Below are 24,725 nucleotides of genomic sequence, written 5' to 3'. Positions count from 1 at the left end.
CCACGCTGACAGACTTCAAGACAGACTTAACCAGGTGTCATCCCGCAGCCCGCCATGCACAGTCACACCAGCATCCAGCTCTCACTTTGCCCACACATCAGAATTCCAAGAGGCATACACAAGCATCGAGGAAATGAGGCCAGGCAGGAGGTCGATCCAGCGCAGCATACACCCTCGCACTGTATAGCACACTGCTCTTCTGAAGAGAGACTTCGATGAAAGTGGTGGCTATACGCGATGATTCGTCATGCGGCTCTTCCACACGCTGAACAGTCTCATGAGCACTAAAAGATCACATGGCACTTTATAACCTGCCTCTGTGGTAGGCAAAAATCTTATAGTGTAGGGCGTAATCTCAATGTCCTTTTGGAGATTCCGTTGAAGAATGACCCCCCCAAAAAAACACAGCATTGTGACACAACACAAAGCAACGATTAATATTTTATAGCTGCTAACACAAGCGACAGTTTGCAGACCATCGCACAAAAGTCCCTTTTTCATGAAATCACGTTTTGACAGGTAAGGTGAAGTTTAAAAAAAAAGACGCCCAGGCTTAGCTTGGTTAAGCCAAGAATGCGTTGCACATTGCGCGGTCTTTTTGCGCGAGGTATTGCTTGGCGGCACTCGATTTTCTCAGGAGCTTTTCCTCCGTGACGTATGGATGGATGGATAGGAGCGCCCCTTTGAAACGGGGCGGTGGCAACCGCCACCATGCTCAGCCGTCCTTTTTTTCTCTTCTTTTTTCTTTTGTTTTCTTTTTTTCATGTGGTTTGGTGACGTCACGTCACGTGGTTTGGTGGCTGCCCGGCCGCGCCCAAGGGCTGAACGGAGTGATTGCAATATGCTACGCATAAAAGAAAGATTTGCGGTCGATTGGACACACATCCGTTGTTCCCGCTTTCATACACTGTTTGCTGTCTAGAAAGGAGAGGTCGGTAGAGAAAACAACGTCTCAGTCAAAACTTTTGTCATCTGTCTTCTGGATAGCTATAGGAATTCTAAGGAAAACCGTGTACCGTGAGCAAATGCAATGAGTCGGAGACTTCGTCAAAGAAATCTCACCAACGGCCCCTCACTCCTATGACCACTGGGCACAAACAGAACAGGCAAATGAGCAATTAATCGTCTGTTAAACACAGCTAGGAGGCAGGGATGGTTGGCTGTTTTGAAAAAGAACTACTTTGAAACGAGCTGATGAAGAAACAAGTGGTGAGGACCAGCTTCTCCTCCAGAGGGAGAAACGAATTGTCTCGACGCTTAGGCTCCCATTGAGAGCTGCACACAAAACTGGCAAAGATTCTATGCAACGGCTGCTCAACGGCTGCAGGACATAGATAAGCTTCGCAACCAATAAGATACTGCGAACTTGCGGTCGTGCAAATAGAGACAGCTCAAAGCTAATCCAAGCCTGGGTTTGTCAACTAACTAACGCGACCTAAGAATTCACTGAGGCCCACTATTACGAGACTGATGCAAGGAAACCCCCCAATACTGTAGATTGAGGGAGTCCCACCTGAAGCCCGCAGAAAAACTCGCTTTTGTAGCCCATGGCCTAATCAGAACCCCTTTAATTTATCAAGCTTAAGAGACGCACCCGAACTATCACAAAACTGCTTAGTTACACGCAAAACCTCGAGCGTACACTTTTTATCCGAACAGAAAAGGCAACGTCATCAGTATAGGCCAAAATCTTAATTTCATATTGTGATAGTGATTAATCAAAAGGTAGCACTCTCGCACTACACCTTGGCGGGCCTACGTAATAATTTACTTTTTTATTGGATAATCGATTTTTAATAGCAAGCTAGTTGTGACGTCCATGTCATGGATACCGACCCTCTTCGAATAAAACCGAATTTCGATAATAGTATTCGGCGTACCTTTTTCGGTTTAAACCGAAAAGTCCGAACTCTTATTATAGAGCTTCCAGACGCGTCATGTATGAACGAAGCGTGCGCGTCCACCGCCTCTGAAGACCTGTTTACATGAACCCGATAGCGTCCGGTCGGGTGGAGCAAGGTCACCCCGACTCGACGACTGTGTGTTTACATGAACTGGATTTTGGCGAGTCGAAACCGGTTCAACTGCAGCGACACCAAGCGTCGAGCAGCGCAATGGGAAAAGGCAGCGGCAGCCTCCAAGATCGCAGCCCTGCACCGTTGTCTCGGAGGCGCGAGGGCGCAAGCGAAAAACAGGTTCGCATATATCATCTCCCTTCCCAGTAACCCGACTATTCGAATCGACTGTATTTAAAAGCACATCGAGGCATCATAGCGTCGAGGGCCGATTGAGCCAACCTGCCCCATGCGGGGGAGTTGACTGGACGACTCCGACTCGACACGGAGCGCATTCAAATGAACCAAAGTGACCGGTTTTTGACCCGATAACTGCACTCAACCCTGCCCGATCGGGTTCATGTAAACACCACTTCCAAGTGAGCGGCCGACGCCGTTAACAGCCTGGTCGCTTAGACTCGAAAATGCATCGGCACATTCTTCCGGAACATAGAAAGCGCACCGTGGTCTTCGATAAGTGATGGACAGGCCACCGACAGTAAATTCAGGCGGAGTTTTCACCGAGGCAGTTCACAGACAAAACAAAAAAGGAAGGGAAAGTGCTGTGAAGTCGCGCGTTTTAAAGCAAATTTCGTTTTTTTTATTTATATCATTGTACAGCCCGTCTAACTGAGCAGCGACCAATTACGTGGGCGCGGTAAGCGTGCATTTAAAACACTTTTGCAAAAAAAGTAATAAATTTGGGTTGGTTGTTTCGTAACGCTCTGTACAACTTAACGAAATGCATCTTACCCTAAAGTAAATTAGGCAATTTGCTTATTAATTTTGGCTAATTAACCGTAATTTACCAATAATGCCAGGCGTGCCAACCGACGGGAAATATTACGTAGTTGGTTTCACTTAGCTCCAGTGCACCGTTTTTTTTTTAATCCGTGGTTCAAGTTACATGATGCACCTTGTACGCGTTTAAAGAGAAACGGTAATTTTAATCTCATTGCCATCACATCTGTACGGCGCTATATCTCGACGCATGGCTTTTCACTCCTCCATTATGCTTCCTACGATAGTGAGCTCAGTCAGTCGCGATAGTCGCCTTGACGGCCGCCACGAAGACTTTAACCCATTAATTCTCATACATTCAAAACGTCAGATAAGAGTTATGAATTTCCCGGACTTCAACATTAATGCCCTCCTGATCGCAAAAATGTATAAAAGAAACATTGATATTCATCAAGAAAACATTGATTACATGTTAGTTTATTTTGCCTATTTTGATAACTGACTGTCTAATGACCACAAGACCATGTGTCAGCACGCAGGCGCATACAGAAATTCAAGTGCGAAACTCAAAACTGCTCTATCATCTTTGAATGCAGCATTACGACCGCATAAATGATGGGCTTTTTTGAGTTAGGGCTAGCTTTTGACGAATTTATCTTTTCGCGGGCTTCCTGCATATCCGGCAGCTTATACTTTGACCTTGCGTTGATAAATAAGTTGGAGAAGAGCGTTACTTGAATTGTGCTAGCGTCTGCATTAGATATGAGGGCAGAAATTAAAACTATTCACATTTCTGCGTCCTTTACCATGCATGCAACGTCGGTCGGTAATTGATAAAGCGAGAGGAAAAAGAATAGCTATATACGACAGGCGCAGTTAACCGATTGGCCGTTTCACACTTGAAGGAAACTGGGAGCGCGTGGCCACCGATATCAGGGGGGAATCAGCGACAACGGCGCATGCGCAGTAAGGGCGGCCGGCTGCTCATTCCGCGCATGCGCCTTGTGCCGCCCGTTCTCGCCGGCGCTTCCAGTTTGGCTCTCAGTGTGAAACGGCTCGATACGTCGCCAACAATGCCTCCTGCAAGCCCGCAGTGCACGCTGGTCGGGTTCACCCCGGAACTTGACTGGCAGCCCCTGACTTTCCTCAAGCCTATTCCAGCCAACCGAGTTTGCAGTGCATGCAGGCATGTCTGCAGAAGGACGGTGTTGCTGCCCTGCATGCACGCGCTATGCGAGGCTTGCAACGAGCAGTGCTGCCAGAACGGCTCGCACCAGTGTCCGCTGGACAGATGAGGGCACGAGGAGGGTGACGTCACCCTCATGGACTTTCCTGCTGACGACCTGCTTGGGAGAGAGGTAAGCGATGATATAAAAGAGCTTCTGGAGCCCCCCTTTTTTCGTATCTTTTCGCTTCTTGCGTGCCGCGTGAAGGGGTTCGAAGACGTCTGCCCAGACGAAGATAAGTCCCATTGTCGAAACGTTGGCTCAAGCAACCTGAGGTTTTTCCCCTCCCTTGTTCTTTTTGTGATCGCCAAGGACCATCTACCACACCATCTCTCTACCATGGACTCTAAAGGTTAGGTTATTTGTAAAACATAAATACCCCCGAAAGCAGAATTGACAGCCGTCGCCGTTGCTCAGCGGTAGAGAACCAGACGCGTGATTCGGAGGTCGTGGGTTCGGATCCCACCGGCGGCATGTGGTTGTTTTTTCTTCTGCTTTGCTAATCAATTAGTTTTAAGCGATAATATTTTCAGTAATATTCTAAAACGCACAACAGCACAAAAAAATAGAAATCCCTCGAGTCCCTTGGTTTCTGTGGCTGTTGGCTTATCTCATATTTATAACGAGCCCCTCATCCCCCTTCTCTTGTTTGCTTAATTGCTTAGCGAGGGCCTCGGTTCTGGCAGCCTTGGTGCCATAGGAAGCATAAGAGGGTTCTCACACAGCTTCCACTCTCGCCGTTCGATGACGTTCTACGTCACATCAGCGGTAACTCAGGACGTGCTACGTCCGCCGCTTAAGAACGTGGGTGGCGCTGGTGAACACTCTAAAGGTTAGGTTATTTGTAAAACATAAATACCCCCGAAAGCAGAAGAATTGACAGCCGTCGCCGTAGCTCAGCGGTAGAGCACCGGACGCGTAATTCGGAGGTCGTGGGTTCGGGTCCCACCGGTGGCATGTGGTTGTTTTTTCTTCTAGTTTGATAATCAATTAGTTTTAAGCGATAACATTTCCAGTAATATTCTAAATCGAACAACAGCACAAAAAAATAATTGGAAATCCCTCGTGTCCCTTGGTTTCTGTGGCTGTTGGCTTCTCTCATATTTATAACGAGCCCCTCATCCCCCTCTCTTGTTTGCTTAATTGCTTAGCGAGGGCCTCGGTTCTGGCAGCCTTGGTGCCATAGAAAGCATAAGAGGGTTCTCACACAGCTTCCACTCTCGCCGTTCGATGACGTTCTACGTCACATCAGCGGTAACTCAGGACGTGCTACGTCCGCCGCTTAAGAACGTGGGTGGCGCTGGTGAACACTCTAAAGGTTAGGTTATTTGTAAAACATAAATACCCCCGAAAGCAGAAGAATTGACAGGACAGCCGTCGCCGTAGCTCAGCGGTAGAGCACCGGACGCGTAATTCGGAGGTCGTGGGTTCGGATCCCACCGGCGACATGTGGTTGTTTTTTCTTCTGATTTGCTAATCAGTTAGTCTTAAGCGATAACATTTTTAGTATATTCTAAATCGAACAACAGCACAAAAAATAATTAGAAATCCCTCGTGTCCCTTGGTTTCTGTGGCTGTTGGCTTCTCTCATATTTATAACGAGCCCCTCATCCCCGTTCTCTTGTTTGCTTAATACATTGATTCAGTCAGGATCAGCGCAACTCTGCCAAAAGTACAACAGCTTCATCTGAGCTTTTATATACGTTGTATCTTCGAGCATTTCCTCCCCAAACGGACAAATACAGCAGCGTCGCTCTCCCCACAGAAGGCATTCTTTGCACGGGGTAGTCTTCCACGCAGGAGCTCTTTCTGGACGATCACCCATGTTGCTCACGGCAGGAAGGGGGCATCGCGACCGTTTGAAGCTATGCATGACGCATCCTTTATGCTTACCTGGATGAGTGTGCGGTAGTCTCAGCGTGAAAACTCACGGTTGGCTTCTTGTGGCGTAATCGTTGTTTTCAATGAGCACTTTTTTACAGTGCATTACTATGCTGGAAAGCGACGTCCTGCCGTTCTTTTTTTTTTTCACTTTAGAAGAACACTTCTCCGTGTTATCGGTGCAGTGACCTGTCGCCGTCGAGGCATCCCTCTTCGTCCTCTGTATACTATACTGAGGTCAGGTATGGTAGAACAAAATTCTTTTTGACGCGAATTTGTTCTTAGTTCCCAGGAACTCAGCACCTCTTCCTATTCGAGGCACTTTTCACGGTTCATTTTTGACGTCTCACTATCACTACATTTTATGAAACATGGCTCTGCTTGGGTAGGTGTCTGTTTGTAGTCGTCTGAGCGTGGTGGCCTGCTCTCTGTTGAGGATATCCGCCGGAGCCGAGTACTTCTTGCGCGCTCCCAACAGCGCCTTCATTGCCTCCCCGTAAGATTCTGGCGTGCTGAAGGGTTCGACCGGCAAACACGCCCTCCGGTTCCTGAACCCTCGGACAACGGTGTCTGCCATGAGATTTCCCTCAACCCCAGTGTCAGGGACCCAAATGATGGTGTGCTGAATGTGTGTGTTGTTTGATCCATGTCTGTGTTGGTTTTGTTCGAAGAGAATCCTCGCGACTTTTTGGCCGACCCTTCCATCTCTGTATGCCCTCGCTGCAGCCTGAGAATCCGTCGCTATCCAGTAACTCAGTCCCTGCCGATGGGCTTCAGTCAGGGCTAGAGCTATGGCGATCTCTTCCGCTGCTTGTGTTGTCCTTGTGCGCAATGATGCACCCGTAATTATCTTCCCATTGGCGTTCACTACTGCTACCGCCCTAGCGTTTTCCTTCGTTCTGTACTTGGACGCGTCAACATACAGAACCATCTGTGAACCATCCAGCTCTTGGAACACTCCACGAAACAGATATGCAGGATGTTAAGCCGGATTACGAAGAAGAGAAAAGGGGTGAAGGAGCAAGATGCGTTACGGATCACTTCTGCGCTCATCATACCGAGGATGACGGCAGCGGCGGAGGCCAACGGGATCCTGGACTAGGGAAGACCGACCACTGAAGCTCCACATCTATCTATCCCCAAAACCCTACTCCCTCACTCTTCCTTTTGTGACAATAAATGTTTTACTACTACTACTACAACTACTATCACTAATACAAGAAAAACTCTCCGTTATCAGCCACTCATTTTCCGTTGGCGATAAAGTTTTTGTTTCCTATAGCGATAAAGTTGGAGCGATGGTTCTACGTCTTGGTCGCCTTTGAAGGCTGACTAACCTTAGTCCGGTAGCTACCTTTTGTACCAACGCAGACTCCATGCCCCGTAGTGATAAGAGGCACTGTGGCGTCTGTTAGCTGGAGTTAAAAGCGCACTCGTTGTTTAGTGAAAGAAACAATGCAGACTTTAAGGAAAAGAAGTAACAGCGCTTTTCGAAGACGGCACAGAGAACGAGACAGACCCCTGCGCTGTCTCGTTCTCAGTCCCGTCTTCAAAAAACCCTGTTACTTCTTTTCCATCATCATGTACCAGCCAGCCTGTACTACCCCTCTTCTAAAAACCATTTTGGTCATATATTTAGGAGAATCCCCCAAGGTGGAGTAGATTTGTAATAAGGGAGGAATTACTCATGGACGTCCACCCGGAGCGACTGCTCCGGTGAAGCCGTGGCCACGGGTTCGAACCCCGGACCAGGGCGAGTTTTTCTTTAAGAACAAAGTTTCTGAGGAACCTCCATACCTTTCCTTTGTAGCTGTATGGCTGTGCACAGGTGGACGTAAATGAATAATTACTCCCTTATTATAAAAACCATTTCGTAGCACGAAATTTTATTTCCTGTCATTGGAAATTTTCCGTGCACCACGATGCCAAATTTACCCAATCCCCATGCTAAATCACATATAAAATACAGAAAATGGAGCGCCTTTACTCGGTCTTTAAAAATATCGACTTAACGTACTGCTTTGAGAAAGGTGAATAGGATTGTTCCCCTCTCTGTTCTTATATCCCACATGATCCTTGGCGCTTGAAAGAACGCTTACCAGAGACTGGCGAATAGGAAAGAATAGGAAAATGTGCTCGTGTGGCAAAAAAAAAAGTTTCCAAAGTTGTGGTGATGACCGGCACTAAGAAAGGGATAAGAGGATGTAGTAATGAAATGGTAGTGCAATGAATGGGGATGGAGCACTTCATGGAAAGCTCACAGGCGTATGAGTTGTCTATGTTGTGTTAGACAAGGAAACTTTAGATTTCATGCCTGTGATATCTGTGGTCAATAGAGGATAAAACGAACTGTGTTATTCTGAACTCCCTGTAAGGAGAACCATATTGATCATCGAGGAAAAGAACTGAGGAAAACAAGTGCTCCATATGATTCCTTGATTCGCTCATCAACTTATCGCACAGTCCGTTGAGAAGCACTAAGGTCATGGATTTTCTTTTCTTTTTTTTTTGTTTTTGTTCCGGTTTGCAGTGCATATGCTAACGAACGAGGAGCAAGCAGACGGCGTTACAGAACACCTAAGGCCGGCTCCCTTTTTGAAAATAACAGCAAATCCAAAGCATTTGACAGCTGCCGATTGATCATAAAAAAGATCGAAATAGAATGACAGTACTGTTCACAAAATGACCAACTCTAAAGTACAATCCTTTGTTATATATTTAAGTGCAACGCAACAATGCATACACGTACCATGGCATGCTGCAGAAGAAGCATATCATGTACAAGTCTTTTACAGCTGTGGTCGCCTCGGCTTTTCATCGCGGGAAAAGTTGCTAGGGGGTAAGCACTGAGAACTCGCGGAATAGGAAACGTGAACTTCTGGTGGCCATAATGTGTACGAGACTAGAAAACATGGAAGCTAACTGTTCGACAGATGTAAACTGTAGGGAGATATACGTTTTCAAATCTTTGGTGACTCCTTTTCATTATATTCTTTATGTATGCAGCCATTTTTCTATATTTTCTGTATATCGGGCGCTGCTATCCCGTTCGTCTACGGAGGCGGGCCGATTAGCTCCCGCGGCCGATAGCGGGTATGCAGATTAGCGGGCCGATAGCAGCTTGCGAACTGGACTTGACTAAGCTGTTGAGTTCTACTCTTAAAGGCCAAGCTGAAGCGTCCTCCAACTTTGTTTAGTTCACGCCGTCTGCACACTGATGGCGAGCGAAGAGGCTTCGGTCGCTTTTTAGGCCCACCAGGGCGGAAAGCGGCGCGGTGATAGCGATTGGTCCAGGACCGATTGCCGCCACCGGGAAAATTCCGCGGGGACGAACATGGCGGCGCCCTTCGAAGCAGGACCCCTACCTTAGGACTGAATTCGTCGCCGTTGCTGTCTTTTTAAGACGAAACCCTTGAATGGCTCATACTCCCGTCCGTCCTTCGGTGTTACATCCAGCCCCTGGTGTGACTTATCGACGATGACGGGTGTCCACCGAGATATGTGATAGTTACTGCGGAATTTCATTGCCTCAAATACAATTTTCCTCAAACTCACGAAATTAAATGGCTGATCTCACCCATGATTTGCAGATATGTACATCTGCGATCCTTTGGTAAAGCATACAAGCCGCCGCGGTGGCTTAGCGGTTATGGTGCTCGCCTGCTGACCCGAAGAACGCGGGTTCGATCCCGGTCGCGTCGGTCGAATTTCGATGAAGGCGACATTGCAGAAGCCCGTGTACTGTACGAAGTCAGTGCACGTTAACGAACACCGGTATGTTTTTCCCGAGCAGCAGAGGTCTCGCTCTGAAACTCCTCGCATTGAAGTTGTTGTATTAAGCAGCTTTTATTGAGCCCTCGTATAGTACATGCCGCATTAAGGAAAGTATTACTTGTTAACCGGTTACAAAAGATCGCATTTTTTGCTGGAGTACTGCGTAGCTTTCCCTTTGAAATGGAACTGCTATCGTCCATCCTACACTAGTTCCTGAAAACGTAGTTCAATTGACCATGAAAAAACTGGCCTACGCTGAAATGATAGCCATCTACACAGGCCTCTCTGCGAAAGGTGAACACACAGATCGCGGGAACAAGTGTCACATGCAGTAATAAGTCAAACCACACGTAGTATACACATCAGTTTTCCTCTTCCGTTCAAAAACATGGCCCCCTCCCTTTCCATTCTCCTGGGAGCCCGCGTGGGCCCGTTGTACCGCCTAGTTTCCCAAGCAGCACACGCAATCGGCCAATATTGGAAATGGATATTCACACTCTGGCCCTTTGTAGGACCGCACTTTGCAAATACATTTCCATTATTGGGCCGGTTACATGTGCTGCTTGGGTTATTACCTATGAGCTTCTATGATAGTTTTGCGCTCAGTTTTTTTAAGGCCATCACAGCGACGTTTCATCTCGAGTGAGCGGCGGTATATGTCGACGCGTGGCATTTCGCTGCTCCGCTGCACTTGCGGCGAGTCAGCCCACGCAGTCGCGATTGTCGCCTTGACGACCGCCATGAAGAAGATAAGAGCGCGCTCTGAAGGGGCGGAAAAAGCAGTTCCTGATGCCACCGCCATATGCCACCGCCGCAGCGGACGCGTACGTGGTGAACGATGCCTCCCTCAAGCCCTCAGTACACGCTGGTGGGATTGTCCCCGGAGCTCGACTGGAGGCCCCTGACTTTCCTCAAGCCTGTTCCAGCCAACCGTGTATGCAGTGCCTGTGGACTGGTGCGAAAGAGGACCGCTTTGCTGCCCTGCATGCACGTGCTGTGCGAGTGTTGCTACGGGCAGTGCAGCCAGGACGGGTGGAAGGAGTGTCCTCTGGACGGCAACCACTTCGAGGAGGAGGACGTCCGCCTGTTGGACTGCACTGCTGACGATCTGCTGAGAAGGGAGGTAATTACGGGAGTGGGCTTTCTTTGTTTCTTTTCGTTTGCGCCTTGCGATTTGCTGCGCAGTATCTCCCGCCTGCCTACCCATTTCACATGAATCGGAGGGCAAAATGAAACTGTAATGCAATGATAGAGCCCTGTAAAATAATCGCATTTTTGCGGAGCCACTTTTTTGGCGTAATGTTACGCTGGGCAGGAGTAGTATCCGTAAAATAAAGCCGCCTCTGTGGCTCAGTGGTCACGGCGCCTGTCTGCTGACCCGAAAGACGCGGGTTCGATACCGGCCGCGGAGGTCAAATTTTGATGGAGGCGAATTCTAGAGGCCCTGTACTTTGCGACGTCAGTGCAGGATAAAGAACCCCAGGCGGTAGAAATTTCCGGACCCCTTCAGTACCGCGTCTCTCATTGTCCGGGCCGCTTTTCGACATTACGCCCCCATAAGCCAGAAACCATATTCGTAAATTAATGAAGCCGCAGCAGCGCAAAAATTCGAAATGCAAGGCATCCTATGCAGTATCTCAGCTGCAAAAATATGTGCGCGGCTATGCTAACTCCAGGGCTCTCCAGACCTGCTGTGGGAGATATGTTACACTTGAAGGCCCTGATATAATAAGAGGAAAACTTCTCAGTTTCCGCTGCTTTCGAGTGGTGCATATTGGAGAGCTCCGGAAGAAACTCGGTGGTATCGAACTTTTCGTCGTAAACTCGGAAGTCTTGATGATGATTGAAGCATGGAATTAATCTTTTAGCTTAGGCTGCGCCTCGACCGCAGACCTAACCACAAGTTAAAGCTCGGTTTAACCACTGAGCCTGCTCAGGAAATAGATACCATACCGAGATTTCGAACAAATATCCCAAGTTTTCCAATTTACCTTTCCACGAAGAGAAAATGTGTTAATAGATATCTCATTACTTTATCACGTTTCCAAAGTAATCAGGTAACCAAAAGCGGAGACATGGTTATCTCGCACTGCTGACTGCGTTTAGTGTTTCCATGGTTAGAATGTGATTAAATTTAGGGTGGAGCCTTGCGTTCCAGTCGCGTACGGCCGACGTCTCCCTGTTTCTACATTCGCCACATATGCATAGCAGAGTGTCTTGCTTTGCTTCGACTGAAAAAAATGCCGCTTAGACTTCAAGTTCGCATGCCCTTCTACAGCGGGGGTCTGAAGCCGCCGTTGCGAAGTTGTCCTGGAGCTCCTCGATGCAGCCTATAGAGTTCAGTGCTGGAGCGTCGCCAAAGCTATCAGGGGCAGGCCGTCGTAATCTTCGCCGGACAAAAAAAGTGTGACCTCCCACCTGTTGCCGGGCTGCTCGGTGATAAGTTACGTGCTTTTCTGGAACACAATGTATCAGTTCTCGATAACATTCTCATCCTTTCAAAAATTTGTGACGAATGGTGAGGCAAACGATATTTACTCTGAACGACAACAATATTTTTGTCCGTAATTTCCGTACGATATAGTGATTAAGGTACAGGATGCAGATTCAGTATACACAGAAAATTTAAAATCTGATTGCAATGGTAAACGTTGGTCACGACCAACGTTTAATTTCTCAAAATGAATTCCAGGAAAAATAATGAAAAATATTCCACAGCTATCAAAGCCCCACAACCGAGTGGTTATTTTTGACTCACCCCAGAGAACGTCACTAGTCCCTCGCCACATAGTCACAACATGTCTCAAAGTGGCTGATTTTGTATCCTTGCAGGTCAAGTGCTGGAATGAAGGTAGTGGCTGCGAGTACGCGACGGCTGCTTCAGGGATCGTCCGGCATTTCCAGCTGGAATGTGAGCACCACTCCGTCCGTTGTTCCAAGTGCTCGGCCACCGTTCTTTGCAGAGACGTGTGCACGCATCTCCGGTCGGCCTCTTGAAACACTTCGACACCCGTGGGATCCGAAAGCGAAGTTCCAGCGGCTCACGCGGAGGAGGCCGCATCGTTGACTTCTTTCAGAGGAGCCTTTGAAAGGCAGGCGGCAGAAATCACAGCATATCTGAGGCCGATGGCTGTCGATATCAGCACGCATGGGGACCGATTAAGCGAAATCTCTCATGGCATAAACACACTCAAGGAGACACTGCGCCAAGAACTAACGTCTTTAATAGGACAGAACCGCGAGGAAATGACGTCGTCCAACGCTGAACTGAAACAATGTTTTGCGACATACAGCGATGCAGTTAACTCTTGTTTGAAAAATATAGAGAGTGTAGAAAAAAAACTGAACGATAAATTGAGCGCAACGCGAGACGACTTGTCCCAGATTGCAGCCAGCATTGAACAAGTCAAGGCTGAATTAAAGGACAGCGTTCAAAAAACGTTGCAACCTGTCCGCAATGTGCGCGGAGAGAGTGCACTACAAGAGACGCACTGCGAGTTTTTTGTGAAAGGAGTGAAATCGCTTGAGGACGAGGCGATGCAGAAAGGCTGGGCTGAGTATGACAGCGAGAAGGTGTACCTTCGCGGCTACTGCGTGTCTCCCGGAGTCTGGTTCTATTTTGAGGGGCCATCTGTACGGCTGCTCTTCAAGTACACCCTGCACAAGGGCGACATGGACGACGAAGTCCAGTGGCCTTTCAACCACAAGGTCAGGATGAGCGTAATTCATCCGAGAGGGAGGGCAGACATTGTGCGGGAAGTTGAACCAGTTCCATCCCACCCACGTTATCAAAAGCCAGAAACATCAACCAACGACTCTTGTTACTTTTCTCCATGCATTGTACTCCAAGATCTCATCCGTGACGGGTACCTAGATAATGACCAGCTTCGGATGAAGTTTGAACTGCTGTGTTGAACCAAACTTGGGCGCGGAGACGGGCCATCCGTTAAAACTTCGTGTTATTGAACGCCCTTGTACGCTTCATTTCTTTTTCAGTTATTTAGGGACTAACTTTACGTTAGGTAGAAATTTGTCTGAAAACACTGGTATGAATGCTCTTTCGTAACAGCTCTGATCGGAGACACTGCACAAATACAGCTGCTAATTTTGTTTTATTTCTGACCCTCAGAAGATTTCTACAGAGAAATGTATAGTATAAATAACTAAATAAACAAAATATTTTCTTCCCTCTGCGAATGCTCCATATTTCTCGAAACAGTTTAACAAACAATAGTAAACGCTTATTGCGTAAATTTGTATTATATCCTTTCTCTACGAAAAAAAATAGCTGGCGCTCATCGCAATTTATTTGCGTAGTACAATCTTGACATGCGTGAGCCGATCCGGTGGCTCAGTGTTTATGGCGCTCGGCTGCTGACCCGAAAGACACGGGTTCGATCCCGGCTGCGGCGGTCGAATTTCGTTGGTGGCGAAATTCTGATTGCAAAAATTCTGATGGAAAGAACCCCTGGTGGTCGAAATGTCCGGAGCCGTTTACTACGGCGAGCATCACAGACAATGGTTCCGACATTATCATAATCTAGTTATCTACCATCTACTTACATAATACAACCAGGCACACTTCTGACACCTTAAATAGAAACACCTCGAAGGTACGACATATTAAAAATGTTGAAGTGTGTTTTTTCTCATTATGGTCTCTTTTTTACGGAATCAGAGAAACTCTGCCAAAAGTACCGCATCCTTATTTCATCTGTTATATTCGTTTTAGCATCGAGCATTTCCTCCGCTAGCGGACAAATATGGCACCGTTGATGTGTTCTCAAAAAAGGCCTCCTTTATACAGGCGCTCGCCGGTGGGCTTCCTTGCAGTAACTTTTTCTAAACGAACACCCATGTGACCCACGGCGGGCAAGCGGGATATCGTCCGCCGTAAACTACGCATGCTAATCTTTCATGCTTACCTGGATGAGCATGCTGCCGTCTCAGCTTGAAGCCTCGACTTTGGCTTCGAGTCGCGTATAGTTCATTTCATTGCACACTGTATCGCAACTAGTGACGATGTTGGTCCGCGGAAAACTGCGCCTTTGTTCTTCCTCTTCCGAAGAGGACTTCGCATTGTTTTCGCAGGAGGGGTTGGTAGCTTGGTTGGCCTCAAATAAAGATGGCACGTACCCACTACGGGGGAGTGGCCAAGACACAGGTGGTGAATTACAAGAAACAGGAGCGTTTATTGGGAGAAAAGCAGTAGTAATAGCGTACAGGATGATAGATTGGTCGACGTGACCTGTCGTGGTCGAAGCTACTGTCTTCCTTTCTTTGGAAACCATGCATACATCACGCATGGCTGAACAAATTTTTCCAGGTAAATTTCGTTTGAATTCCTTTAAACTCAGCAAATCTTCGTATTCTCGGTGCTTATCAGGTTTTCTTTTTGACCTCGGACTACCGCTTATTCAGAACAGCTTCGCGCCCAGTTTCTTCTCTCGTTTTCAAGGTAGTAATTTTTCGCAGGTGATGAAGCTTAAGTAAAACTTCCACGCATTCGTCACCTTCGGAGAGCTGCCTTAACAAGGATCCGGTCGCCACAATCTGTGCCAACGCGGACTTCGTGCCTCGTAATGCCATGAGCCACTGCGGTGTCTAGCTGCATTTAAAACAACACGTATTATTCAGTAAAAACAACAATGCCAACAAGATCTATGTTGGGGCTCAAAATCTTTGTCTTCCTATAGAATATTTTCCGTGTACTACGAAGCCAACATTGCCCAAACCCTCTGCTAAATCGCGCATACAATGCAATAAGTAGAGTGTCGTTGCACTAACCATCACATCAACCTAGCCTACCTCTTTGCAAAAGCGAAATTGACGACAGAAAAGCAAAATATCAGCTGAAATCTGTCTAGTAGTATGAAAACATCTTCTTCCCCTCTGTTATTTTATGGCGTTTTTGTACAGTACGCTACAAGCTGTAAAAATGTGTAGGAGCCCGCTATCTCGCCTCCACGCACGTTAAGCAACAAAAGTGCTTCATTTTTCAACCAAAAAATTTCTTTAGACAGTGTGTACACTGTCCATAGACTTCTGTCTACGAAGCCTGTAGACTCTCTATAGACAAATCCTAGATAACAGTCTCTAAACAATATGCTACAGACAGTCCATAAATTTATGGTCCTACACTTTAGGTAGACTGTTGTCCATAGACATTGTATAGACTATGAGTAGAAAAATATCTAATGGAAGTCAATAGTGTCTTTAAGATGTCTATAGACTGTCTATAGACCATTTTAATAAGGGTTGGCGCCGCTGCGGGTGTGCCTCTTGTACGCGCACTGGTACATGCATTCTGATTGAACGAACAGTACCCCTCTACTCTCTAGACGCTTACTAAGCGACATTAATAAAGTAGTCCCACTTTGCATAGAGTAGCGCCAATTCACTGGAATGTAGGTGACAATATGCCAGGCAGTAGCCGCAATAAAATACACGAGACCCCGTGTTTTTTTTTTTTTTTTCAGTTTCCAGTCGTGTAAACAAGTATCATTTTAATTCGAATAAAAGCAGACACATGCTAACTTTTAACACAAAATTTGTAACCAATTGCCTTGTTCCTCAATTTATTTGAGTACGTTACGCAAATGCTGGACCACAGCATAATAAATACTTAGGGCACGTGAAAGCAGTGTGAAATTAATCTACTCCTTAGCAGCTATCCCAGGCACGCGCGCTACCGATTTAGCCATGGGCGCCACTATTTTTTATTGGGGTATTTATTGCGCTAGTACGCTAGGTACGACGTGCGGCAAGAAGACTCGGTGCAGTTTTATTCCGGGTTCATATGAGAGAGAAACTTTGTGGCAGTGTGCCTTTCGCTTTCAACTTATCGCAAGCTAATCGAAAGGCATGCTGAGCCGCCTTTATAGCTGGCTTGTCTTTTTGTCTACCCATTTAGGATTTGCTGGACGCTGGCTGTTCGCGCATGCGAAAGGGTGCCTGCGTGCGGCCGCCTATGATGGTGAAAACCTCTTCTTCGAGAAGTGTTTCTTCCTGAGGAGTCGTTGGGGTCTTTTCAGCGTTACGGCATCAAGTGATCCCTAAAAGAAAGAGGGTTTGGATTGGTTTCGTTTATGATTGTTTAAGGTCCCAAAGCGACTCAGGCTATAAGAGACGCCGTAGTGGAGGGCTCCGGAAATTTCGACCACCTGGGCTTCTTTAACGTCCACTGACATCGCACAGTACAGGGGCCTCTAGAATTTCGCCTCCATCAAAATGCGAGCGCCGCGGCCTTGATCGAATCCGCGTCTTTCGGGTCAGCAGCCGAGCGCCGTAACCACTAAGCCACCGCTGCAGCAAAAGGAAAAAGGGGAAGCGCCTGATAACTGCGTTGCCACCAATAAGTAGGCTTACTTTATATTAAAACGAGGGAATTGCGCTAAAAAAGAAACGGTGGAGAGGAGGACATGGACGGGCACCCGTCCATGTCCTCTTCTCCACCGTTTCTTTTTTAGCGCAATTCCCTCGTTTAAGTATGTACGACCGACTCGTCCAACAACGTGCTCTCTTACTTTCTATTGTCGCAACCTGATAGTATTATGATGAGCGAGAATTACAGGCCGTTCTTCTGCAGTATACAATGAACGACTTGAAAGCTCGGCATATCACTCACAGGGCTGACCGAATTGTCTGATATGGTAGAGTGGGGCATTATATAATATATAAAGACTTCGGCTTAAGTGTCGTGTCGGTTGGAAGTTACCACGCAAGCTACGCACTTAAGCAATCGCTTTGCTTAATGTCCGCTTCGTATACTTACCGCCCCTCTCGTGTCTCCTGGCATGAATGACGGCTGCAGCGATACGCAGGCAGTGCCTTACCACTTTCCCCTATTCCCAGAGACCGCACTATACAGGCAGGCATCGATCTCGGTCACAGGCTGCGGCCTACCTGACCTTCACGCCTTAGTGGCTCAACAGCAATCAGCAGGTCTCATGCATACATTAATCATTCCCCGTTCCTACGTTGGATACCGCGGATTATATTCGAACTATCATTTCCTTTCCTGAGCCAACTCGCAATGCACAAGCAATTCACACACACTTCGTCGCGGCTATTCGCTCCCTTCAAAGTAGGCCAGCTCGCTACGACGTCAGATAAAGCTAAAACTAAGGTCAACTGGATGTCGCCTTAATTTTATTTTTTTCCCCTCCTTTTCATATGTTCATATCTTCGCCATGATGACTGAGCTTTGCATCTGTGTTCATATATTTTTTTCTTTTCTTCCTGTCACACCTACGGCAAAAAATCTGTTGTATATATTTGTGTACAGTGACATGTACTGGTTACTGCATGACATAGAACTGTGCAGAGTGCAACTACAAATGTGTGTGTCTGTTTTTTCTTTTAATTTTTCCTGTAATGCTGTCGAAACAGTATGCGGAGGGAGGGTTTCCTCAGGCTAGTAGCCTTTAGTTTTCGCTTCGTTTTTTTCTTGTATTCGAAAGAAACCAATAAACAATCAACAATATTTAGTCGCCACGTCCCATTTCTCTCCACGGCAGATCTCTGTCCCCGCGTAAAGCTTACGAAATTAAATGGCTCATCTCGTCCACGATTTAAAAAAACGTTTCAAAGAAAGTCAATTTGGGCTACATGGCTCATTATTCGAGAGTGAAATGGCAATAGCGCTACAGCGAGACATACAAAACAAAGACTGACGCAGGACATGGGCTAACTTCATCTGAGTTGATGTACTGCCAAGCCAGCAAATGTACAGAAAAATTTTAAGGCATGCGAAAAAAAAAGAAGAAAAGGCATCAACCAAACCGTCTAAAATATGGCATCTCGGTCTTCGAAAGGCGGACCGAACTATCGCTCACACAATCCATTCCCCTATTTTTTATAGGGAATGCTTGCAAATCCTCCCGTGCCTTCGTATATCCACTCCTGCCCTGAATATTTATCTCCTTAAGTCGTGGTTCACACTTCTTGCAATGCTTAGATCTTTTTCCCCCCGGCCCATGTTCTGCCGCACGGTTACACACGAAGCCTTCAACGCACTAGTATACAATGTGTGCACCTCCCAGTTCTTTTAGCGATCGTGGATGCTCAGCAGCGCAGTCCTTAACGCCCCACCACGTTTGGCCAACATAGGCTTTTCCGCTGTAAGTGGCATCTCGTATACCACACCTGTGCAGCGCTTCACGTACTGCATGCCATGCGTTTTGTTGCAAGAACTCTTTTTATCGCTCGCAATTCGCGCGCATGGCTGCGCAAGCTTTCGTGGAGAATAAGTTACGACCGATACGCCACGTCGCTTCGCCACCGTTTTCACATTATGCGCGACACTGCTCACATAAGTTACCAATTCTGTTTTCACGGATTGTTTTGTTGGCTCCCACGACTTTTGAAACATAGAAAATTTCATCTTAGGAGGGCTTCAGAAACTTCTCTGATGACCAAGCATGGGAACCCCGCCGAAACTAACCGATCAACTTCCTCATCAAAACTTGCCGGCATAGCATGCTGACACGACTTCACGAGAGCTGATTCGAGGCAGAGGCCCGCAATGGCGCGTTTTATAGTTTTTGAATGAGCTAATGTATCAGGCAGTAGCTCTTTCTGTGCTCGAGGTGAGTATCGCCAACAGACATAATGCTCGCCCAGGGTAATGTTAAGAACTAAAAACTCCGAACACCCCCTCATAGAAAGTTCACTACTGAGCGCCAATCCCCTCTCTTCTGTTTGAAAGTTGGCTAAAACTCTGCTTACAGCATCTGTGTAGGTCAAGTATTCTTTTTTTTTTCAAAAACTATTAAAAAACCATCAAAATACCTAAACACATCTTAGTACTCCCTCCCCTGTTAACCTTTGTTCTAGGCCGCGGTCAGTGAATGCATTTGCACACATACGCACCTGTGATTCCTTGGTCAAGCCTACCAGCCGCCGCGGTGGACCAGTGGTTATGGTGCTCGGCCGCTGTCCCGAAAGACGCGGGTTCGATCCCTGTCGCGGCGGTCGCATTTCGACGGAGGCGAAATTCTGGAGGCCCGTGTACTGTGCGATGTCAGTGCACGTTAAGGAAACCCCGGCTGTTTTCCCCGAGCAGTAGAGCTCTCGCTCTGAAAGTCCTGGCATTTAAGTTGTTGTATTAAGCAGCTTTTATTGAGCCCGCATACAGCACGTGGCTCATTAAGGAAAGTATTTTTTTCACTCATTTTACACCATGTTTCAATGGCGCACACTCAAAAAGACCGTGTTTAAGCTTGAACAGTTTTAGACAGTTATAATAGTGAGGGATGTACGCATTCAGTTCTCGTGCGAGAAAGTCAACCGGTCGCGAAGGTTTCGCCTAAAACTTCAGTAACGTATCTGCCATTGCGCCGTTGTTGCGTTGACATTCTGTTTTCACGTATTACTCGACAACCATTACAAAAGGTGACAGTTTGTGCTGGAGTACTTCGCAGCTTTCATTTTCAAACTGAACTGCTGTCAGCCAGCCAACACAGGTTGAGGAGAACGTAGTTTCATTGACCATGAAAAAAAGCTGGCCTCCGCTGAAATGGTAGCCATCTACAAAGCCCCTTTGCGGCACGTGAACACACAGATCGCGTGAACAAGTGTCACATACAGTAATAAGCCAAACAATACGTAATCGAGACATCACTTCTTAACTTCCGTTAAAAAAAAAAAAATGTCTGAGGCTTAACTTGGTTAACCCTGGTGAGATGCGAGGCATATTGACGGCTAGTCTTGGTAATACATGGCTTTCCTTGGTTGAATACTTGGTCATTTTAATACAACCACTAGAAGCCTTCGTCGTGGGGGAAGACAACGGCATGGCTACAGCAGAACGCCGACTAACCCCGAGACGCGCGTTGTGTGAGCGCCTGGATTGCCACGGAAGCCGCGTCCGCCTGCCCGGTGGAGCGAGCGTTTCACCTACACCGAGTATGAACGCGCGTTCGAAATGCGCGAGAATGCCGCTCGAGGACATTCCGGCGTCTGTGCGATGGCATCGTTCTCCCTCTCCCAGCGCGTGACGGCGATCTGTCGTGACGTCATTGTGTCACGTGGTGTGACGTCACCATACCACGTGGTCTGCACGGCGTGCAATCGCAGCGATGGCACGAGTTGGAGCGCCGTCTCTCATCTGTCGTGACGTCATTGTGTCACGTGGTGTGTACGGCGTGTAACCGTCACGAAAGGCTTGGGTTACCTATTGTAATATGCTTCGCATAAAAATTGCTCCGCCTTCCCATTCGTCTGAGAGCCCGTGTGCGCCCGTTGTGCCGCCTAGTTTCCCAAGCAGCACAGCCAATCGGCCAATTTTTTGAGGTGCATGGTTTCACTCTGGTCCTTTGTTGGACCGGACTTCGCAAATGCGTTACCAGTATTGGGCCTATTACTTTTGCTGTTTGGGTTATTACCTATGAGCTTCTATGAAAGTTTCGCGCTCAATTTTTTAAAGCCATCATAGCGACGTGTGATATCTAGTGAGCGGCGGTACATTTCGACGCGTGGCATTTCGCTTCTCCGCCGCACCTGCGACGAGAGTCAGCCCGATGCAGTCGCGATTGTCGCCTAGAGGACCGCCACGAAGAAGATAAGAGCGCGCTCCGGAGGGGCGTAAAAAGCAGTACCTGATGCGACCGGCGCAGCGGACGCGTACGTGGTGAACGATGCCTCCCTCAAGCCCTCAGTACACGCTGGTGGGATTCTCCCCGGAGCTCGACTGGAGGCCCCTGACTTTCCTCAAGCCTGTTCCCACCAACCGAGTCTGCAGTGCCTGCGGTCTGGTACGAAAGAGGACCGCCTTGCTGCCCTGCATGCACGTGCTGTGCGAGTGTTGCTACGGGCAGTGCAGCCAGGACGGCTCGAACGAGTGTCCTCTGGACGGCAACCGCTTCGAGGAGGAGGACGTCCGCCTGTTGGACTGCACTGCTGACGATCTGCTGAGAAGGGAGGTAATTACGGGAATGGGTTTTCTTTTTTTGCTTTTCGTTTGCGCCTTGCGATCTGCCGCACAATATCTCCCGCATGCCTACGCATTTCGCATGAATCGGTGGACATAATCACACTGTAATTCAATGAAAGAGCCCTGTAAAATGTTCTTATCTTTGCGGAGCCCCTTTATCGGAGTAATGTTGCGCTGGGCGAGCGTGGTATCCGTAAAATAATGCCGCTGCTGTGGCTCAGTGGCTACGGCGCCCGGCCGCTGATCCGAAAGACGCGGGTTCGATACCGGCCGCGGACGTCACATTTTGATTTCGGCGAATTCTAAAGGCCCCTGTACTCTGCGATGTCAGTGCTCGTTAAAACCCCAGGTAGTAGCAATTTCCGGAGACCTTCAGTACGGCGTCTCTCATAGCCTCAGACGCTTTTGGACGTTAAACCTCCATAAACCAGACACCATATCCGTAAATTAATGAAGCCGCAGAAGCGTAAAAATTCGAAATCCTAGCCACCTTATGCAGTATCTCAGCTGCAAAAATATGTGCGCGGCTATGCTAACTACAGGATCTTCCAGAGCCGCTGCGAAAAATAAGTTTCACTTGAAAGCCCTGATATAATGGCAGGAAAACTGCTCAGTCTGCGCTGGTTTCCACTGCTGCAGATGGTATGCCTATTGGAGAGCTCCGTAAGAAACTCGGTGGTATCGAACTTTTCGTCGTAAACTCAGAAGTCTCGATGATGATAGAAGCATACAGTTGCGGTTTTAGCTTAGGCTGCGCCCCGACCGTAGACCTGTCCTCGAGATAAAGCTCGGTTTAACCACTGAGCCTGTTCAGCAAAGAGATGCCATATCGAGATTTCGAAGAAGTATACGATTTTTTCCAATTTACCTTTCCACGAAGAGACAGTGAGTTCATTGATTTTTCATTACTGTATCCCACTTCCAAAGTGTTCAGGTAACCAAAAGCGGAGAAATAGTTATCTCGCCTTGCTGGTTGCGTTTAGTGTTTCCATGGTTAGCATGTGATTAAATGTAGCGTGGAGCCTTGCGTTCCCGTCGCGTACGGCCTACGTCTGCCTGTTTCTGCCTTCGCCACATATGCATAGCAGGGTATCGTGCTTTGCTTATACTGAAAAACCGCCTCTTAGATTTAAAGTTCGCATTCCGTTCAACATTCTACCACGGGGGTCTGAAGCCGCCGATGCAAAGTTCTCCTGCAGCTCCTTGATGCAGCCTAGGATTCAGTGCTGGAGCGTCGCCAAAGCTATCAGGGGCAGGCCGTCGTAATCTTCGCTGGACACTACAGTGGGACCTCTCACCTGTTGCCGGGCTGATCGGTGATAAGTTACGCGCCTTTCTCGAACACAATGTATCAGTTCTCGATAATATTGTCATCCTTTCTGAATTTCGTGACGAATGGTGGGCAAACAATATTTAATCTGTGGACAACAATATTTTTGTCCCTGATTTCCGTACGATAGACTGATTAAAGTACACAATGCAAATTCAGTATACACAAAAAATTTAAAATGTGATTACCATGGTAAATGTTAGTCACGACCAGCGTTTAATTTGTCAAAATCAATTACAGGGAAAATAATGCAAAATATTCCACAGTCATCAAAGCCCCACAACCGAGCGGTTATTTTTGACTCATCCTAGAGAACGTCACTAGTCCCTCGCCACATAGTCGCAACATATCTCAAAGTGACTTTTTTGTGTTCTTGCAGGTGAAGTGCTGGAATGAAGGCAGTGGCTGCCAGTATGCCACCGCTGCTTCAGGGATCGTCCGGCATTTCCAGCTGGAATGTGAGCACCACTCCGTCCGGTGTCCCAAGTGCTCGGCCACAGTTCTTTGCAGACACGTGTGCGAGCATCTCCGGTCGGCCTGTTGCAACACATCGGCATCCGTGGCATCCGAAAGCGAAGTTCCACCGGCTCACGCGGAGGAGGCAGCATCGTTGGCTTCTTTCAGAGGAGCCTTCGAAAGGCAGGCGGGTGCAATCACAGCATATCTGAGGCCAATGGCTGTTGATTTCAGCATGCATGGGGACCGATTAAGCGAAATCTCTCATGGCATAAACACACTCAAGGAGACACTGCATCAAGAACTAACGTCTTTAAAAGGGCAGAACCACGAGGAAATAACGTCGTCCAACGCTGAACTGCAACAATGTTTTGCGACATGCAGTGATTCAGTTAACACTTGTTTGAAAACCATAAAAAGCGTAGAAAAAAAATTCAACGATAAAATGAGCGGAACTCGACTTTTAATGTCGCACATTTCAGCTAGTATTGAAAAAATCACAGCTGAATTTAAGGCGAGCGTTCAAAAATCATTGCAACCCGTCCCCAATGTGCGTATAGTGAGTGCACTAGAAGAGACGCACTGCGAGTTTCTTGTAAAAGGAATGCAATCGCTTCACGACGAGGCGGTGGAGAAATGCAGGGCTGACTATGACAGCGAGAAGGTGTACCTTCGCGGCTACTGCATATCTCCTGGAGTCTGGTTCCATTTTGGGGGGACATGTGTATTTCTGGGATTCAAGTACACCCTGCACAAGGGCGACATGGACGACGAAGTCCACTGGCCTTTCAAGCACAAAGTCAAGATGAGCTTAATTCATCCGGGAGGAAGGGAAGACATTGTGGAGGAAGTTGAATCGGATCCATCTAAACGATGTAATCAAAAGCCAACAACATCAAGAAACGGGGCTTGTTACAGTCCTAAGGGCCGTATACTCCCACATCTCTTCCTTGACGGGTACGTAGATAATGATCAGCTTCGGATAAAGTTGGAACTGCTGGCTTGAACCAAACTTGAGCACGGAGGCGGGCCATCCCGTACAACTTCGTGTCTGTGAACGCCCTTGCACGCTCCATTTCTTTGTTCACTTCTCTAGAGAATAAATTTCCGTTAGGTAGAAATTCCTTGTAAAATAGTGGTATGAAAGCCCTTTCCCAACAGCTTTAATTAACAACGCTGTAAAAAAACTGCTGATTCGGTTTTATTTCCGATCCTCACATGCCCCTACCGTGAAAATGTAAAGTGTAAATAACTAAATAAACAAATGTTATTTCCCCTCTCGCCGCGAATACTGCGTGTTTCTCTAAACATTCGTAAACGAATGGTCA

General features: G+C 47.5%; 2 protein-coding genes and 1 non-coding gene across 3 annotated transcripts; all 3 read left to right on the top strand.

Moving 5' to 3' along the window:
* The first annotated feature begins 5,397 nt into the window (after nucleotides 1–5,397).
* On the top strand, nucleotides 5,398–5,469 carry TRNAT-CGU (transfer RNA threonine (anticodon CGU)). Its single transcript has one exon. It is a non-coding gene; the product is annotated as a tRNA-Thr (tRNA).
* A 4,815-nt stretch (nucleotides 5,470–10,284) lies between these two features.
* LOC149329733 (TNF receptor-associated factor 3-like) lies at nucleotides 10,285–17,033 on the top strand. The gene is made up of 2 exons (XM_089560441.1): nucleotides 10,285–10,799; nucleotides 12,509–17,033. Exons 1-2 carry the CDS (start codon nucleotides 10,515–10,517, stop codon nucleotides 12,671–12,673), a joined length of 450 nt encoding a protein of 149 aa, XP_089416567.1. The 5' UTR covers nucleotides 10,285–10,514; the 3' UTR covers nucleotides 12,674–17,033.
* Nucleotides 17,034–17,138: 105 nt separating this feature from the next.
* Nucleotides 17,139–24,678, top strand: LOC149329732 (uncharacterized). Its single transcript, XM_089560438.1, has 2 exons — nucleotides 17,139–21,600; nucleotides 23,321–24,678. The coding sequence occupies exons 1-2, from the start codon at nucleotides 21,316–21,318 to the stop codon at nucleotides 24,401–24,403; spliced, it is 1,368 nt and encodes a 455-aa protein (XP_089416564.1). The 5' UTR covers nucleotides 17,139–21,315; the 3' UTR covers nucleotides 24,404–24,678.
* The last annotated feature ends 47 nt before the right edge of the window (nucleotides 24,679–24,725 follow it).

The sequence above is a fragment of the Amblyomma mixtum genome, chromosome 9 (genome assembly GCF_055824585.1).
Source record: "Amblyomma mixtum isolate Tamu chromosome 9, ASM5582458v1, whole genome shotgun sequence".
Classification (NCBI taxonomy): Eukaryota; Metazoa; Arthropoda; class Arachnida; order Ixodida; family Ixodidae; genus Amblyomma; species Amblyomma mixtum.
Note: the sequence above shows the minus strand (reverse complement) of the source record. Positions and strands in the feature narration are given on the sequence as shown.

Excerpts from the sequence above, each read along its gene's own strand:
- LOC149329733 (XM_089560441.1), top strand. The coding sequence starts at position 10,515 with ATGCCTCCCTCAAGCCCTCAGTACACGCTGGTGGGATTGTCCCCGGAG. Across the intron at positions 10,800-12,508 it reads ACGATCTGCTGAGAAGGGAG|GTCAAGTGCTGGAATGAAGG; the intron begins GTAATTACGGGA and ends GTATCCTTGCAG.
- LOC149329732 (XM_089560438.1), top strand. The coding sequence starts at position 21,316 with ATGCCTCCCTCAAGCCCTCAGTACACGCTGGTGGGATTCTCCCCGGAG. Across the intron at positions 21,601-23,320 it reads ACGATCTGCTGAGAAGGGAG|GTGAAGTGCTGGAATGAAGG; the intron begins GTAATTACGGGA and ends GTGTTCTTGCAG.